At 51.5% G+C, this 14,325-nt stretch overlaps 6 protein-coding genes and 1 non-coding gene across 8 annotated transcripts; 3 read left to right on the forward strand and 4 right to left on the reverse strand.

Annotated features, from left to right (window-relative positions):
• Positions 1 to 1,973: 1,973 nt before the first annotated feature.
• PV06_05106 (uncharacterized protein) lies at positions 1,974 to 2,894 on the forward strand (the record flags this gene model as incomplete). The annotated part of the gene is made up of 3 exons (XM_016406076.1): positions 1,974 to 2,297; positions 2,406 to 2,637; positions 2,698 to 2,894. The coding sequence occupies 3 exons, from the start codon at positions 1,974 to 1,976 to the stop codon at positions 2,892 to 2,894; spliced, it is 753 nt and encodes a 250-aa protein (XP_016264282.1).
• Positions 2,895 to 3,007: 113 nt separating this feature from the next.
• PV06_05107 lies at positions 3,008 to 4,323 on the reverse strand. 2 transcript variants are annotated; one of them, XM_016406078.1, is made up of 5 exons: positions 4,220 to 4,323; positions 3,677 to 4,020; positions 3,544 to 3,616; positions 3,376 to 3,492; positions 3,008 to 3,291 (listed from the first exon to the last, which is right to left on the reverse strand). In XM_016406078.1, the coding sequence occupies exons 2-5, from the start codon at positions 3,742 to 3,744 to the stop codon at positions 3,151 to 3,153; spliced, it is 399 nt and encodes a 132-aa protein (XP_016264284.1). In that variant the 5' UTR covers positions 3,745 to 4,020; positions 4,220 to 4,323; the 3' UTR covers positions 3,008 to 3,150. The 2 variants fall into 2 exon arrangements, with proteins under 2 accessions (XP_016264284.1, XP_016264283.1); XM_016406077.1 differs by having other exon boundaries at positions 3,677 to 4,323.
• Positions 4,324 to 4,464: 141 nt separating this feature from the next.
• Positions 4,465 to 5,796, forward strand: PV06_05108 (uncharacterized protein). Its single transcript, XM_016406079.1, has one exon. The coding sequence runs from the start codon at positions 4,775 to 4,777 to the stop codon at positions 5,618 to 5,620; it is 846 nt and encodes a 281-aa protein (XP_016264285.1). The 5' UTR covers positions 4,465 to 4,774; the 3' UTR covers positions 5,621 to 5,796.
• Positions 5,746 to 8,417, reverse strand: PV06_05109 (uncharacterized protein). Its single transcript, XM_016406080.1, has one exon. The coding sequence runs from the start codon at positions 8,380 to 8,382 to the stop codon at positions 5,878 to 5,880; it is 2,505 nt and encodes an 834-aa protein (XP_016264286.1). The 5' UTR covers positions 8,383 to 8,417; the 3' UTR covers positions 5,746 to 5,877.
• A 149-nt stretch (positions 8,418 to 8,566) lies between these two features.
• PV06_05110 (pantoate-beta-alanine ligase) lies at positions 8,567 to 10,039 on the forward strand. The gene has a single exon (XM_016406081.1). It carries the CDS (start codon positions 8,703 to 8,705, stop codon positions 9,882 to 9,884), a length of 1,182 nt encoding a protein of 393 aa, XP_016264287.1. The 5' UTR covers positions 8,567 to 8,702; the 3' UTR covers positions 9,885 to 10,039.
• PV06_05111 (uncharacterized protein) lies at positions 9,168 to 11,457 on the reverse strand. Its single transcript, XM_016406082.1, has 2 exons — positions 11,039 to 11,457; positions 9,168 to 10,983 (listed from the first exon to the last, which is right to left on the reverse strand). Exons 1-2 carry the CDS (start codon positions 11,254 to 11,256, stop codon positions 9,993 to 9,995), a joined length of 1,209 nt encoding a protein of 402 aa, XP_016264288.1. The 5' UTR covers positions 11,257 to 11,457; the 3' UTR covers positions 9,168 to 9,992.
• A 222-nt stretch (positions 11,458 to 11,679) lies between these two features.
• On the reverse strand, positions 11,680 to 11,770 carry PV06_05112. The gene has a single exon. It is a non-coding gene; the product is annotated as a tRNA-Thr (tRNA).
• Between the last annotated feature and the right edge of the window lie 2,555 nt (positions 11,771 to 14,325).

Raw genomic sequence — 14,325 nt, forward strand, 5'->3', positions numbered from 1 at the left:
TACCAGTCGAGGAAGATCGACAAAATCTGGAACACCACCGTGATATCCAGACCCATCTCCCAACCATCACGCATCCAGGTTTGGGCGGGAAGCTAAACGCAAAAGATGCATTTTACACCGACCACCGTGCGTGTCGCATGATTGTTCTCATACTTGCTCGGGACTGACTTGTAATGCATTTGTAGTGACGCAGGCAATGGTAAAGCTCCATTTAGTTACCAACGCTTCTCCGTCACACGCCGCCTCGGCCCTGGCTCAATCTGACTGGGCTCGCTTTCTTCCCGATCCCACCGTACTCGACGCCTCTCTGTTTTTTGCGAGGCATGTCTATGCGGCTCGACTGAGACACCACGCCGTTGACTTCGCCCTGGAAGCCTACAAAGGCAGGGCGATACGATCCGTGCGGGAGCGCCTGGACAATGGGAACAGCGGTGTTGGTGACAGCCTCATCGCGGCTATATTGATACTGACGGTTCTTGATGTACGCGTCTTGATCAATGAGACCCTCCAGGCTCCTATCATAGTGCCTTTTTTTCACTAATGGATCCGGTGTCGAATAGCAAGTCATGGGTAATGTCGAAGCGTGGAAAGTCCACATCGCCGGCCTCGTCCAGATCATCACGGTTCAATCTCGCAAGTCAAATGAGCCAACCAAACCTTGGATCTTATACTCGGTTCCACGGTTCGTATGTACTTCTCCGATACTTGAGGAAAGCTGACTGTTTATTTCCAGCACAATCTTTCAAGGGCTTCTTCTTTTTGCCCGGCATGACGCGACGGTACTGACGACGATCGAAAATACCGACGCCTTCAACACGATGTTGTCCGCTCCGGCGAAGAAAGCCGCTCATCTCATCCTCGCGAATGCGGAACAGGTGGTTGCGTTCCAGGAAACGTATTCTGGAAACCGGCCGCCCCTGACCAGTGAAAAAATACACCTTCGTCGCTTGGTCAAGTCTTTGGATACAGCCATCGAGCTCAACGGTAACGCGCGCACAGGAGAGGCATTTCTCACATCGACAGCACTGTCAATCAAGATATTCTTGGAAATCGTCTTGCGAGGCACCACTACAACGGCGGAAGGGCGTTCTGGAGACGCGACCGTCCGTTTGATGGAGGTTTTGGAGCTACCCGAAGAGCAATTATGTTCCTCCCTGGTGTTGTGTTCTTCTCTGGAATGGAGATTCTGGCTCACCATGATGGCTGTAATTGCCGCCCCCGACATCCGGGTCAAATCATTCTACACGTCGAGGCTCGAGCGAATACTTAGCGCTTTGGCTGTCACGTCGTGGCAACAGGCCTCGGTCACGTTGCAGCGATTCCTCTGGATTCCATCCGTCTTTGCTGGTCCGTGCTACCAGGCGTTGTCGGAAATCCTGCATTTGCAACCTCGCACGGGTGTGAGACTTGACAACCATTATGGTCCTACTTGTGACGTATGAACGGCGGAGTGAAATAGCTCCACCTAATGATGATGCCCCTTCCCTCCCTCCCCGGGGCTAAGCTTTCTTGTTTCCCTGTTTGGTCTTTGGTCCCTTCACAAATGGGGGCCGGCCTGAATGATTGTACATGCCTCGGAGCCCAAGCCACGGGTTTGATATAGAGACCCTAATGATAACCCCACGGGCGAGAAGGTGTCACGCATGAAAATTCGGACGACGTCGCCTACCAAACAGCGGACCATGTTCATCCCGTGGTAAGCCATCTTGATCCGTCTCAAAAACCTATTTTCCGTACTTGCCCGACCCAAGATGCCGACTCCGGGCACGGGACCGTGGGACGGGGGGACGGCGGAAGCCGATCCTTCGACATCTCTCTCGAACTTGGTAACCCACCACAACTCAGTGATTAGCCCCGAGCCCTGACCCTCACCAGTATCTTCGACGCCGACTACAACAAGCCTGGTTTCGGTTGAGCTTGTGAACCGAATCACCTTGAGACCTTCCCACCCAGTGGAAACCACGGACTAGACAATGTCGCACAGAAGCTCAAACATTGTCCTCTACACTGCACCAACTCCAAATGGACACAAGGTGTCCATCACCCTGGAGGAGCTGGGGCTGGAGTACGAGACGAAGATGGTCGACATGGGGAGTGCCGAGCAGAAGGAGCCGTGGTTTTTGGCCATTAACCCCAACGGACGGGTGCCGGCCCTGACGGACGTCCTCCCCGACGGGACGACGATCAGGCTCTTCGAGTCGGGGAGCATCCAACAGTACCTCGTCGACCGGTACGACGGGGAGCGACGAATCTCCTACGCCCCCGGGACGGGGGATTTCTACATGACCAACAGTTGGGTGTGTTGTGTGTCTCTGGCGTTTTCGCCTTCTCTTTTGTTTTTGTTTTTTTTTTCAAAAAAAGAGGGGGAGACTGACCGCCGACATGTGCGTCGGGCGCTGATCTAGCTCTTCTTCCAAAACGCCGGCATAGGCCCCATGCAGGGGCAGGCCACCCACTTTACCAACTACCACCACGCGACCGAGCCTCAGACCTACGCCCTCGAGCGGTACGTGAACGAAAGTCGGCGGCTCTGGCGCACCGTCGACACCCACCTCGGAAAAGAGGGCACAGAATACCTGGTGGGGTCTAAATGCACCGTTGCAGACATTGCAGCCTTCAGCTGGGCCAACATCGCGTGTGAGTGTGCTGCATGGTATACATTCCCCCTCTCTCAGGCGCTGATCAAGGGTGTCGCAGTTTTCTCCGGTATCGACCTTTCGGAATTCCCCCGAGTCCAACGGTGGTTCAACCGACTTTCCGAGAGGCCAGGCTTCCGAAAAGGACTCGCCGTCCCGGTCAAAGTCAGTCTGCAGGAGCTGTCCAAAGATAAGGCGTTCTTGGAACGAAACAAGGAGATGATCCGTCAAGGCATGCAGGAAGATAGGAAAAAGTAGGAGAGATGGTCGCACAGGGTCACGTTTCCAGAAAATGATGTTTAATCACAATACTTGGGGTTTGTCATTGAGAACTGGTGGTCGGTGTGACCTGAAGTCGTATCATTTATACTCAACTTCACACTTGACCCAACCTCAAAGTCCTTGTCCTCTTCGTGGTGAGGTTAGCAAGCAGAAACCCCCTATCCGCACCGAAGCCTCGTCCGGATCATTTGGACCGATCCCTTCATGCTGTGAATGCTGTGGTATCTGGAATTTATGCTGTCACCCCCCGTACGACTTTACGATCTACGATCTTGGGCTCGTCGTACCCGACCATGACGAGAACCTTTGCGGGATCGCCGAATCTCAATTCGTCCGGAGTGATGAATTCCGCATAGTAAGGATGTGCATGCATCTGGAAGGTCATGAATGATCCTCGGTCAGCATGGGCTCCGGGCGACCAGGATTGGGACAGGTCGAGTGCCGTGTCGACACCTACTTCATTGAAATCCTCAATTTTCTCCACCGTTATAGTGACCATACCATCCCATTCATCGCCAACGGCGGCAGCAGGGAGGCCTTGGATCTTGGCGAGTTCCGTCTTTTGGGTGTGATACTAGATCATCCTCGTTGGTCGTGAACAAATTCTGGAAGAGCGAAACAGTACCTGGCTGTACTCGATGATCTTCTCTTTCGCCAGAGGGTGTGCAAGGATCACGCGGGCATGTGGTCCTGACCAGCTGAAAGTATCCGTGAGCCCTCTTCGTAATACTTGAGCGATCGCATCATGTGTCACTCACTAGTGGTGGAATTCCTCCTCGCTGATGCCTTCTTTGCGGCGGATCAAAGTGGTCACTTTACAAACCATGATTGTTGTACCGCTTTTGTTTCAGACAACTGGAAAAAGCCTCTTGCAACAGAGCTCTGATTGATTTGGGGAAAGAGGCTTCTTGCTTTTATCCACGTCATGAGTCTTGTAGATAGTCGACGTAGCGGCCACGGTCGTGGAGTTTGCCGGGGACGGATTAAAACAAAACTGTAAGCCGGTAGGTCGATGCTTCGGTCGGGGCACGGTCCTAGGGGAACCCCGTACGCATCATTCTTCCCCAGGCTCAATGGATGAGTTACCTGGCGGCCTTGGGGACTGTACGTAGCCGCGTCAGGCACACTCTATCAGAGCATTTCAAGGGGAGTCCGAGAGACTCAGGGTCAATGGGGGGTTTCGCATGCCCATAGCATGCCTCAAGCAATGTATCGAGTATCGAAGTTGTCCGTTGTGATATGGATTACTCAAACTCTCCAGGTCTCTAACTTGCGGTCAGCTGCGGTTTGGGTGCTCTTACCCTGGGCGTTATTTAATCTTTTGGGATCGTGTCCTGACATTAACGAAGGGTCGCGTTTGATGAACTAAAGGGCCATAATGATCCGAGTCTCTTTTGGCAGCGTTTCCATTGCATAGTGAGACGAAGGCCAAGTCGAAAGATGGTTTTAAAAGCGGCGCCGAGCAGATTTATTCTTTCCTCTTAACGCTGCTTGAGCCCGCCAAGTCTCGATACTGGATGACGCTGGATCGTTTTCTCTTCAAATCTTCCACCAGCTCGTCGATGATCGTTGTATCGCGACAAGCAGTCTCAGAAACCCAAAGTCTGTACGTGACCCTTCAAAGTCGGTTGTTGATCCTTGTGTCTTTAGAAACGAGACTTCAACCACACACAGACAACTAGATCCATCATGCTCGTCCACCCTCATCGACAATATACGAGAGTGTAAGTCGGGAGTACCTTTGACTTGGTACACGACTTTTCTTACCGGTGGGTTACATCACCTCTGAAAATCTGTCTGCCTGCCTGCCTGTCCTTCCAACCTCTATCACCGCCTCGCTACGCCTCGCCACAACCATGACCTCCTCACCGAAACCGTCCACGACCACAACCGCGGCAGCCGCTGCACCCATCTCACATCCCGCACACAAACTCCTCTCCCGCGCCCACTCTCCAGACACGGCGACGCGAATTCTCACCGACAAGGTCCGGAACAAGCCACTGTTGTTGCAACCCACGTCCTCCGCCGACAGGGACAAACGTGCTTTACGTCGACACATTCGCCTCCGCAAGAAGGAATACTACCTGCGCAAACGGAAACCTCGACCGCTCGGCGCAAAGGAGAAGCGCGATATGGGAGTGTTCGAGCTTCACAAGGACGAGATCAAGTATGACGTCTACAAAAACTTGCACGACATGTGGAACGCATATATGCTCGAGGTTTTGGGTTACACCAAGGACGGGAAGGTGGTGGAAGGTAGGCTCGACAAGAAACTCACGGCGCAGAGTGCGGGCGGGCTCCTGGCCAGCGCGGATTTCCACGGCGCCACGCTCCAAGTCGTCAGCGCCACCGACGTGGGCAAGGTCGGGATCGAGGGAATCGTGGTCCGCGACACAAAGTACACTTTTGTCCTCGTCACCAAAAAGGACAAGGTGAAGACGATCCCGAAGAGGGATTGTGTTTTTCGATACCAGGTCGAGTTGCCTCCGCCGCGGGAGGGGCCAGGAGAGACCGCGGATTCACCGGACGATGTACAATCTCGGCTTCAAGAGAAATCAAAAAGTACCGGTCAAGTCGACGATCGGGAGACTGAGAATAAACCAAAAAGCTTGACTTTTGAAGTTCATGGGAATCAATTCGAATTCAGACCGGCCGATAGAGCCAGTAGGAAATTCAAGTGGAAGGTGACAGATTATTTATGATATCACACACACAAAGCATGGCAAGCCTTTTTTGTTACGAGTCTTCTCTCTGTCTATATTGAATGCGAAGCAATGGCGCTGGTTTTAGGGATAAGTAGGAAACGCAATGAACATGTGTCAATGAGGAAGCAAATTACAAAAAAACTACTGCTTAAGAATATGAACGCTCACGACTATTTAGCTACTCGAGGTTAAGAGAAAAGAGACATCGCCGTGGATACACATGCTTGAGATTTTCCAACTTGATTCATCAAATCTCAAGCAATGTTAAACTCGTCGGCACCCTTGCCCATCATGAGCGCCCTGTTTTTCCGGATCTTCTCACGCATCTTCCTGGCCGCGTCGTCCGTGTCGTCTACCTCGTCCATTTCAACGGCTTTCTTTCTTGTGTCTCCATCAACCTGTCCGGGTCCTGCAACGTTAGATGCACGTCCTCGCTTCTTGGAATTCGCGCTACCGCCACCACCACGCTGGCCCACGACGTTGACCCTTCCAGGCGGATCGCGCAACCCAAATGCCTTGGCCAGATGACCCAAGTGCAATTCTTTAATGTCAAAGTACTTCCTCTCCGCGGCGACGTGGGTCGCGTAAGCGCGAATGTGTGACTGGAACGCGCGTTTTGCGAGGTCTTTATTCGGTTGCGACGACAGAACCCAGCGTTCCACGTCGAGCTGAAAGGTGGTTGCGATGGCTTCCCAGTTGTTGTTCCCTGTCGTTACGCCGCCGTCTCTACCTGTCGAGGTGGTCTTCTTCGTCGGCACAACTCCGGACAGGGGGCTAAACCCCTTCTTCAGCACATCTTCCGCTGCCTGGTGGGTGACGTTTCGGCTCGTGTCGGCGTCAGAGGAAGGTTTGTACGATTTCCGTAGTACGTCGACGTACCCTTCCTCCTTTCCAGGCAGAAGAAACACGACAGCACGACCGTCCCGACCAAGACGGGCCGTTCGACCTATGCGGTGGAGGTGGTCGTCTGAACTGAACGCGGGGTCATATTCGATGACGAGGTCGAGGTTGGGAAGATCGAGACCACGAGATGCAACGTCCGTCGCGATGAGCAGAGATGGCGCCGTGGTTGTTCCAAAGTGGCGGACAATGGCTGTGCGGGTGGCCTGCGGTAGAGAGCCGTGTAGTTTGTATACGGTTATTGGATTGGCTGGTGTAGAAAGTATAGGGGATGGAGAGATTGCATCTGCGCTTGGGTCGATCGCTGGGAGTTTGGCTGTGGATTTTGAGGAACTAGACTTGTCTTTTTTCGGTGTTGTTTCAGCATCAGAGTCGCTATCTGGTTCGGGGTCAGAGGACGAGGCTGGAGGAGTAGGTGGTTTTGATGTTGTTGCGGAGGTGGGCTTGTCTGTTATGGACGAGTCCTCAGCTGAGGAACGCGTGAGAACTTTGTAATGGAACTCGACCGAGTCAGCACAAGAGACGAAGACAATGGCTTTCATGACGGAACCTCTGCGTGCAAAAGTTCGTTTGAGGAGAGCAGTCAGCGTGACAAGTCGTAGCTTTGAAGCTGTGACGAGATAAGACTGCTTGAGCTGTGCAGGAGCCAGGAAAGCAGACCCGGCACCGTCATCTTCTCGGTCAGCCTCATCGTCAGTTGACTCCCCCTTTATCAACACCGCGTCTTTCAGACTTATTTCGCCAAGCTTCTGAACATTCATTTTCAGAGTCGCAGAACAGAGAACTGTCGTTCGCTCATCAGGAAGACCTGGTCTGCTTGATTTGCGCTTCTTTTCATCAAGTGCCTTGACAATTTTGGTGATGTCCTCTTCAAACCCAAGGTCCATGAGCCGGTCACCTTCGTCAAGGACGAGCCAACGGACAGTGCTGATATCTAGAACTTTGGTGTTGTCAAGATGATCAACCAATCGACCGGGCGTGGCGACTAGAATATTCAGACCTTTGCGTAACCGTGCCTTTTCAGATTTCTTCTTCTCACCACCTATCACTGTGCCAGCAACAATGTAGTGAGCACAGCCGAGTAAGCGTTCAAGGACGACCGAAATCTGCTTGCACAGTTCTCGTGTTGGCGCGAGGATGATGGCAAAGAGGCCCGAATCTCGATGTAATGTTGGGTCACGGGTAGCATGGCTTGCTCCCTTTTCCGACTCAGCCATAGTGATGATCCGTTGGACAATTGGCAAGAGATATGCGAGGGTCTTGCCGGATCCAGTCTCGGATTGTATGAACGCGTCACTGTTTTCTTTCAACATCTGGGAAATGGCTGCTTTTTGAATGGCTGTGGGATTCTTGAGGTTCATCTTGGTCAAGAGGTGTGCAGCCACTGTAGGAGACAGGCCGAGTGAGGTAAAAGTGTCTATACCGTCCACGAGTGGTGCATTTGAAGGCACTGCCGCCTCCTCTTCTGTGACCTTCTCTTGTTCCCTTTCTGCGGTTGTAACTGACTTTGGGTTGTAAGTGAACAGGGACGAGATAACCTCGCGCGGGCCCTTTGAGGGTTTTTGATCGTGAGATTTATGGATATTTCCACCGGCCTGGACTGCTCCGGGTGTGTAGTTATCTTCACGCCTTCTCTTTGCAGGTCTCGAATCTCCAAAGTTTTCTGTCTGCTCCTTGGTCTGTCGTCGTGATTGCAAGGGTACTTTGTTTGGATCATTCGTGTCTCGAGGCCGGCCGCCTCGTTGAGCCCATCGTTTCGCTTTCAGGCGGTGTCGCCATGACCCACCAGTGAACTTCTGTGCCTGAGTAACGATGGGCTCCCCAACACTGAAGTTGAGAAACATGCCATCGTCTGCCATGATTGACGCTGATCGGATTCTCTGGTGGCCCGCACTGTAGTTGGGAAGAATGAACACCGAGAGAATCTGGAACTTTTTTCGAACCAGTCGATGCGGGGAGATTTTCGGCTCCGATTGGCTGACGATTCTGGCCCTGCATTTCTTACTCGTGCGATTGTCCGCTGCAGCTTCACCTCAGCCTTCTACATTCCACGCTGCACTTCTCATCATGAACACTTTGACTCATGCGCAAGAAGCGCTGAGTCCATAGTGTTGAAGATGAGGCAGATGCCTCTCTCCAATTGTAGTTCTGTCCCCGTTTCGAAACCTCCATCGAGTATATGAGGGCCATGGAACCACCCGTGCGGCGAGCCTTGAAACAAGCTATCCTAGCTGGACCAGCTGTGAGCCGCGTTCTCCCCTTCAACAGACAGCCATGCCTTCGCCTACATGTGCCTACAATGCGATGGGCCTCCACAAAGGCCGAAGTTCCAACCCCTTTCCCAGTCTTTCGAGATGTACCACCCCTACGAGAAGTGCGCAAGAAAATGTTTCGCGAGGGCAAGGAGGTGGGCTTTGTCGCTACAATGGGGGCACTACATGAGGGTCACCTTTCCCTGGTGAAGCATGCCCTGCAAGAAAACACAGATGTCTTTGTGTCTATCTTCGTCAACCCAACACAGTTCGCAGCGCACGAAGACCTGGACTCGTATCCGAAGACATGGGAGGAGGATCTGAAGAAACTCAAACAGGTTCAAGATGAGCATGCAGCCTCAGCAGGGCCAAATGCAAAATCTAAAATAAAAGGCATCTTCGCGCCCACCGTGAAGGTCATGTACCCAACTCTCCCACCATCGTCAGACATCGCAGGCAATGGATCCTTCGTGACCATCACACCATTGGGCAACCAACTTGAAGGCTCTTCTCGGCCCATCTTTTTCCGCGGCGTGGCAACTGTCTGTACCAAGTTGTTCAATATCATCCAAGCCGATCGTGTGTACTTTGGACAAAAGGATATTCAGCAATCAGTCGTGATCAAACGGATGGTAAAGGACTTTCACATTCCCACAGAAGTACGCGTCATACCGACCAGCCGGGAATCAGATGGTCTGGCAATGAGCAGCCGGAATGTATATCTTGGAGAACGAAGAAGAGAAGACGCCGTCGTACTTTCCAAAGCCCTCTTCGCCGCAAGAGATTTATACAATTCTGGCGAAGTCAGCGGCAAGAAGATCAGAGATGCTGCGTATAATGTCTTCGGCCAGGAGTCGCAGCTGAGAAGAAAAGACGGTAAATTAGGTGGAAGTTGTCAGATTGAGATCGACTATATCGCGTTGAGCGAACCGCAGAATATGGCCATGATCCCAGACTTTGCCAAAGTCGATCCCAGCCAAGGGGCCATTCTCAGTGCTGCAGTATATGTGCAGCCTGTTGACGAGCCCAGGACTGAGAAGGAAGTAGGCCAGAGGGTGGTGAGGTTGATCGATAATGTCATCCTTGAGCCACGAGAGAAGGCACTATGAAGTATGCAGGAGTCCTTGTTATCCTGATATTTTGAGCTTGATTTGTGCATTGCTGGAATTTTGACTTCAGATTTAGGCAAGAACTCGAAAATGTTCACGGACGCATGTTCAGTAGATGTTCCAAAGAGATATTTTGCCATCTTTGCCACCAGCAGCAAGCCAGTGTATCGAACGTGCCTTCTCTTCTCGCTTGCGCTTGATAATGTCCAGTGCTGTAGGTCGTGCCAGGATCTCATTAGACTGAGTACTTAGGTCTGAGCCTGTGTATTCGGTGGGAGCAGCCAAGTCATTGGCTTCAAGATCAAGGTCGGCGAAAGACGTTGCATAGCAACCCTGTTGGTGCCATTGCAGTACCGCCAATTCTTTCATCGTCCGCGTCGAGTAAACGCGAATTCGTGCATCCCAGCCTGCAGTCGCAAATATCTTGCCGTCGGAGCGAATGCTGAGGCCCTGTTGGCCGGCATGTTTTGTCTTGATAGAACTGCTACGGTCGGTCTCCCGCGACTCTCCCGCCATGCCATCTGGAAGATCGAGTGGATATTTGGCGATCCACGAGTCGACACCCGAAGTTATGAAATAGTCCCTTGAAGGCGAAATTTCGAGAGACAGTATAGGTTGTGAACCAGGGCGTAACTTGCTTGATGTAACCTTCTGCCAACCACCTTCTTTGTCGAAGTTCCCGGTACGGACATGAACCATTACTCTTCCATCTTCGTATCCGGATACCACAAGTAGTCTGGATTTTGCATTATCGTGAAATATGGAGACGGCCATGACCATGCCTGTGGGAGAGTCCTGGGCCGATGCTATCTGCGATACTCGTCGCTCGGACGGAAGCTGGAAAATATCTATACCTCCGGAGTCTAGACCGTTGGGAGAGGCCACCAGTTGCGCCTCGGTCTCCGGCCGTGAGGTCCGCCCGGGCAACTCACTGCACATGGAAAAGGCACAAAAATTGAGGGCATTGACAGAGATTGAGTGCAGAAGCCATGGCTCGCGTCGGTCAACCGAGCTTTTATCACCAGGGAGATTCGTAGTCAGATCAGCCAGGTCCTCATCTTGAACCTGCCACACTCGTAATTTGTGATCTCTTCCATGACTGCCCCGACGGTCAGGCCAAATAGAGATTCAAGATACACTCAGCAAAGACTCACCTAACGAGCCTCTTGTGTGTCCAGTGTCGTATACACATGACCGCGCCTTCGTGCCCTTTCCAGACAGCGACGGGGCGCTTCGTGGCCAGACTCCAAATGATCAACCATCCTTCACTGTCGCCCGAGGCGAGGTAAGCGTTCCGGGAATAGAAGCGAAGGGCATGAATGGGAGCATCATGACCACGAAGGATGTAAGTAGGCACTGCTGGTCGGTCCATGGTTCATCACTGTGCCGTGGATTTATGATAGAAGTTGGGCCAGAAAAGGATCGCGATGTCTTATTCTCTTCGATTCACTAGGCCATCACTCACATACATGGGCGTCGTCGCGCATCATCTCCGTTGACCAAGACAAACGATGAGCCTCGAAACGATACCACTAGCAGTACTGAGTTCTTACCTATGCAATGCAGATTGAACGTCAGAACTGAATCGCATCCGCAAGGCACTTGTTGGAGTTTAAAAATGACAAGGAATAATATCAAATGACTGGCTCACTCTCTCTGCCATGACAGTGAAGAAAAAACAGGCGTTTTCTCCACGCACACTTTCACAACATCGTTTTGACTGTCTCTCTGTATTCCACACTATCCAAAAAAAGGGAGGGCGAACTACAAATGTCTGGAGAAGCAAAAACAAAAATGCCCATTATCGGATTCGAACCGATGATCTTGTCATTTATTCGCTCGGCTTAACATACGAGTGACACGCCTTACCCCTGGGCCAAACGGGCATCAAATTTGTGACAAAATTTACGGTGCAAAATTGCTTGCTTTAAATTATATACTTGACACATTCTCCGCACCTTTTACTTCCCCACTTGATACCTACCCTTCTTCCCTTCGGTAAATAACATATCGCACTACGGGTATCTTGCTCTTTAGGTACGTGACTCGTCCTACTGCAATCAACTCATCTACTATACTTGAATATTGTAGCTGATACACGAACTCATGCCTTAACTATCACTTACTCTCCTGTACTCAATGTTCTCCTCAACACTCACATACTATTTGATCCTTGCCTATTCACGTAGTTGTTAGGAATCTCCCTCCAGCCGCGTGAAAGAAGTTCCCCTACTTCGCACTACGGCTAATAGCCTGCGTCCCATATTGCTTGCCAAGTCGTCTCTCAATGCTAGCATGCCAATCTACCTAGGCGCTCATCCTCCACCTCTCTCATCAATCGACTCTAGGCGCGCTGGCTTTTTCGGTACGTGCGTGGACCATGATGCCAAACTCACAGTACAGCGACAATGATCATCGTATACATAGGTAAGAGAAAAGGGTCGTAGAGTGGTCCAGTACGACGTCACTCTCTACCGATAGCCAGGGCCTCGACTGTTCGCTAGGTAATATACCCAAGGTGAAACAACATGTCATGGTTGTTTACCATTATTCTGTCCGTGGCAAGTCAGCTAAAAAAAAAAGAGACGGGTTGGTGAGCCGACTCCATCATGCGACTTTACTCAAATTCACGGTTGACCATGGGTTGACGTACATGACAAATTGGTTGAGGGTACTAGACCGGTCTACGGCAACGCCCACATTGCCTCGTGGTCAAGGGAGGTCCCGTCCCTACTCACTTTTTGACTAAAACATTAGGTATTGTACCTACTGCAAGTCGATGCCACTTTTTGTTATTCTCCCTACCTGCCGCTAACTACCTAGTAGATACCTATTGTATTGTATCTATCTAGCGTACTTCGTAGTTCTACCCGCGATGTTATTTCGGTGGCCTATGTATATCAGAAAAAAAAAACCGTTGTGTGCGGGGCCGGAAGTTTGAGCCCATTCCAAAAAGAAAGAAAAAATGGTGGGGATTACTTTTGCAAGTCTATCAACAAGAACAATATGCCCTTCCCTCGTACTGTGTCTCACTCAATAATAATAATCCAAGCTATTCTACAGGGATGTCTTGTAGACACAGGCCAGGACGTATCTCGGGCATAACTCGCATCGAGATCATGATCAAGTTCACGGTTACTTATTCCGTGGAGGAAGCTGGCGATGATCCTGGTCCTGGTTGCGATGGACGAGAAAAGCACCGTGTGACGATAATGAAAAACGTTGGTCTAACTTTCTCTGCGCGCATCAGACAACCGAATTCCTGAACATGATTAGACGCTGCACAAGCGAAGTGGTGCGATAGACTTGGGCGCTAGAAGGCTAGAGAATTGGATTCCTCCTTCAGCTGAGATATGCCGTGCAGGGATACGTCAATATCCTTACCCCGGGTGACGGTCTCAATATTTGCACAAATTCCAACTAAAAACCTCGTGCTTGATAGTTTCAGCCACAACAATCACTCGCATATGGGTGGCGAATACGAGACTAAATGCCACGTGGAAAAGGCCACGAGCTGACCGATGCGAAAGTCGTGTGTGAAACGAAGGGCTATGCCGTTCAGAGACGATGGCGCCGCGGGAAAAAGTCCAGAAGGGTGCAGGTTCGGGCACGCCGAGCGCTGCGGCAAGCAGGGGGAGCCGGGGGTGTTGCCCAGAGAGGAAGACGCATGCAGACGCACGCACCAAAGGGGAAATGATATTTCGTTTTGACAAGCAGCGCCAATGCAGTTCTAAATGCGAACCGGAATAATCGGACTTGTCCTGATCGTCAGAAACCGTGGTGTGTACTCCGTAGAAGTGTGTGTGGAAAAGTAATACCACCCACACCCCTGGCGAGACCCGAGCTGAAAAACAGCAAGCGAAGACGAAGAAGGATAACGGTTTCAGGTGGATCGAGTCACCTTTAGCGAGTTGGCTACGCCTTCTGCCGGACCATTCCGCTTTGGAATTCTCGGAATGACAAGGGTGTGCCCGCCAACACCGGCTGGATCGTCACCACAAGCGAAGATGCTGTCATGGAAGACCTGAAAGGAGAAGCATTGAGCGCACATCAACCTGGTATCCTGATAGCATGAAATGAAATCAGCGAGCGACAGGCCGACCGGGATCCCAAACCAGTCCTCAGCCCTGAATCTGTCCGTCCACGAAGGGAAGAGATAGTCAATCGTGGTGTTTGTACTCCGTAACTTGCTTAGATGACTGCTTGTGTGTATTCGCTCTTTCTAGGCCGAGTGTGAGAGAACCCTCGAGAGTCATGTGGCCCAGGCAAAGAATCCCTCCGTTTCAGTGTTCCAGTGAGAACCCGCCCTTCTAGACTCGCCCCAGTTATGGTGACAAGCGAAGTGTTTACTGCAAGTCCAAGTGCATGTAAAGGATTCACCGGCTGGATGTTGACAGGAGCGTCAGAAGGAGGGTCGTCTGATTGTTGTTCAGTAGACCGG

Source organism: Exophiala oligosperma (genome assembly GCF_000835515.1).
Source record: "Exophiala oligosperma strain CBS 72588 unplaced genomic scaffold supercont1.4, whole genome shotgun sequence".
NCBI classification, from domain to species: domain Eukaryota; kingdom Fungi; phylum Ascomycota; class Eurotiomycetes; order Chaetothyriales; family Herpotrichiellaceae; genus Exophiala; species Exophiala oligosperma.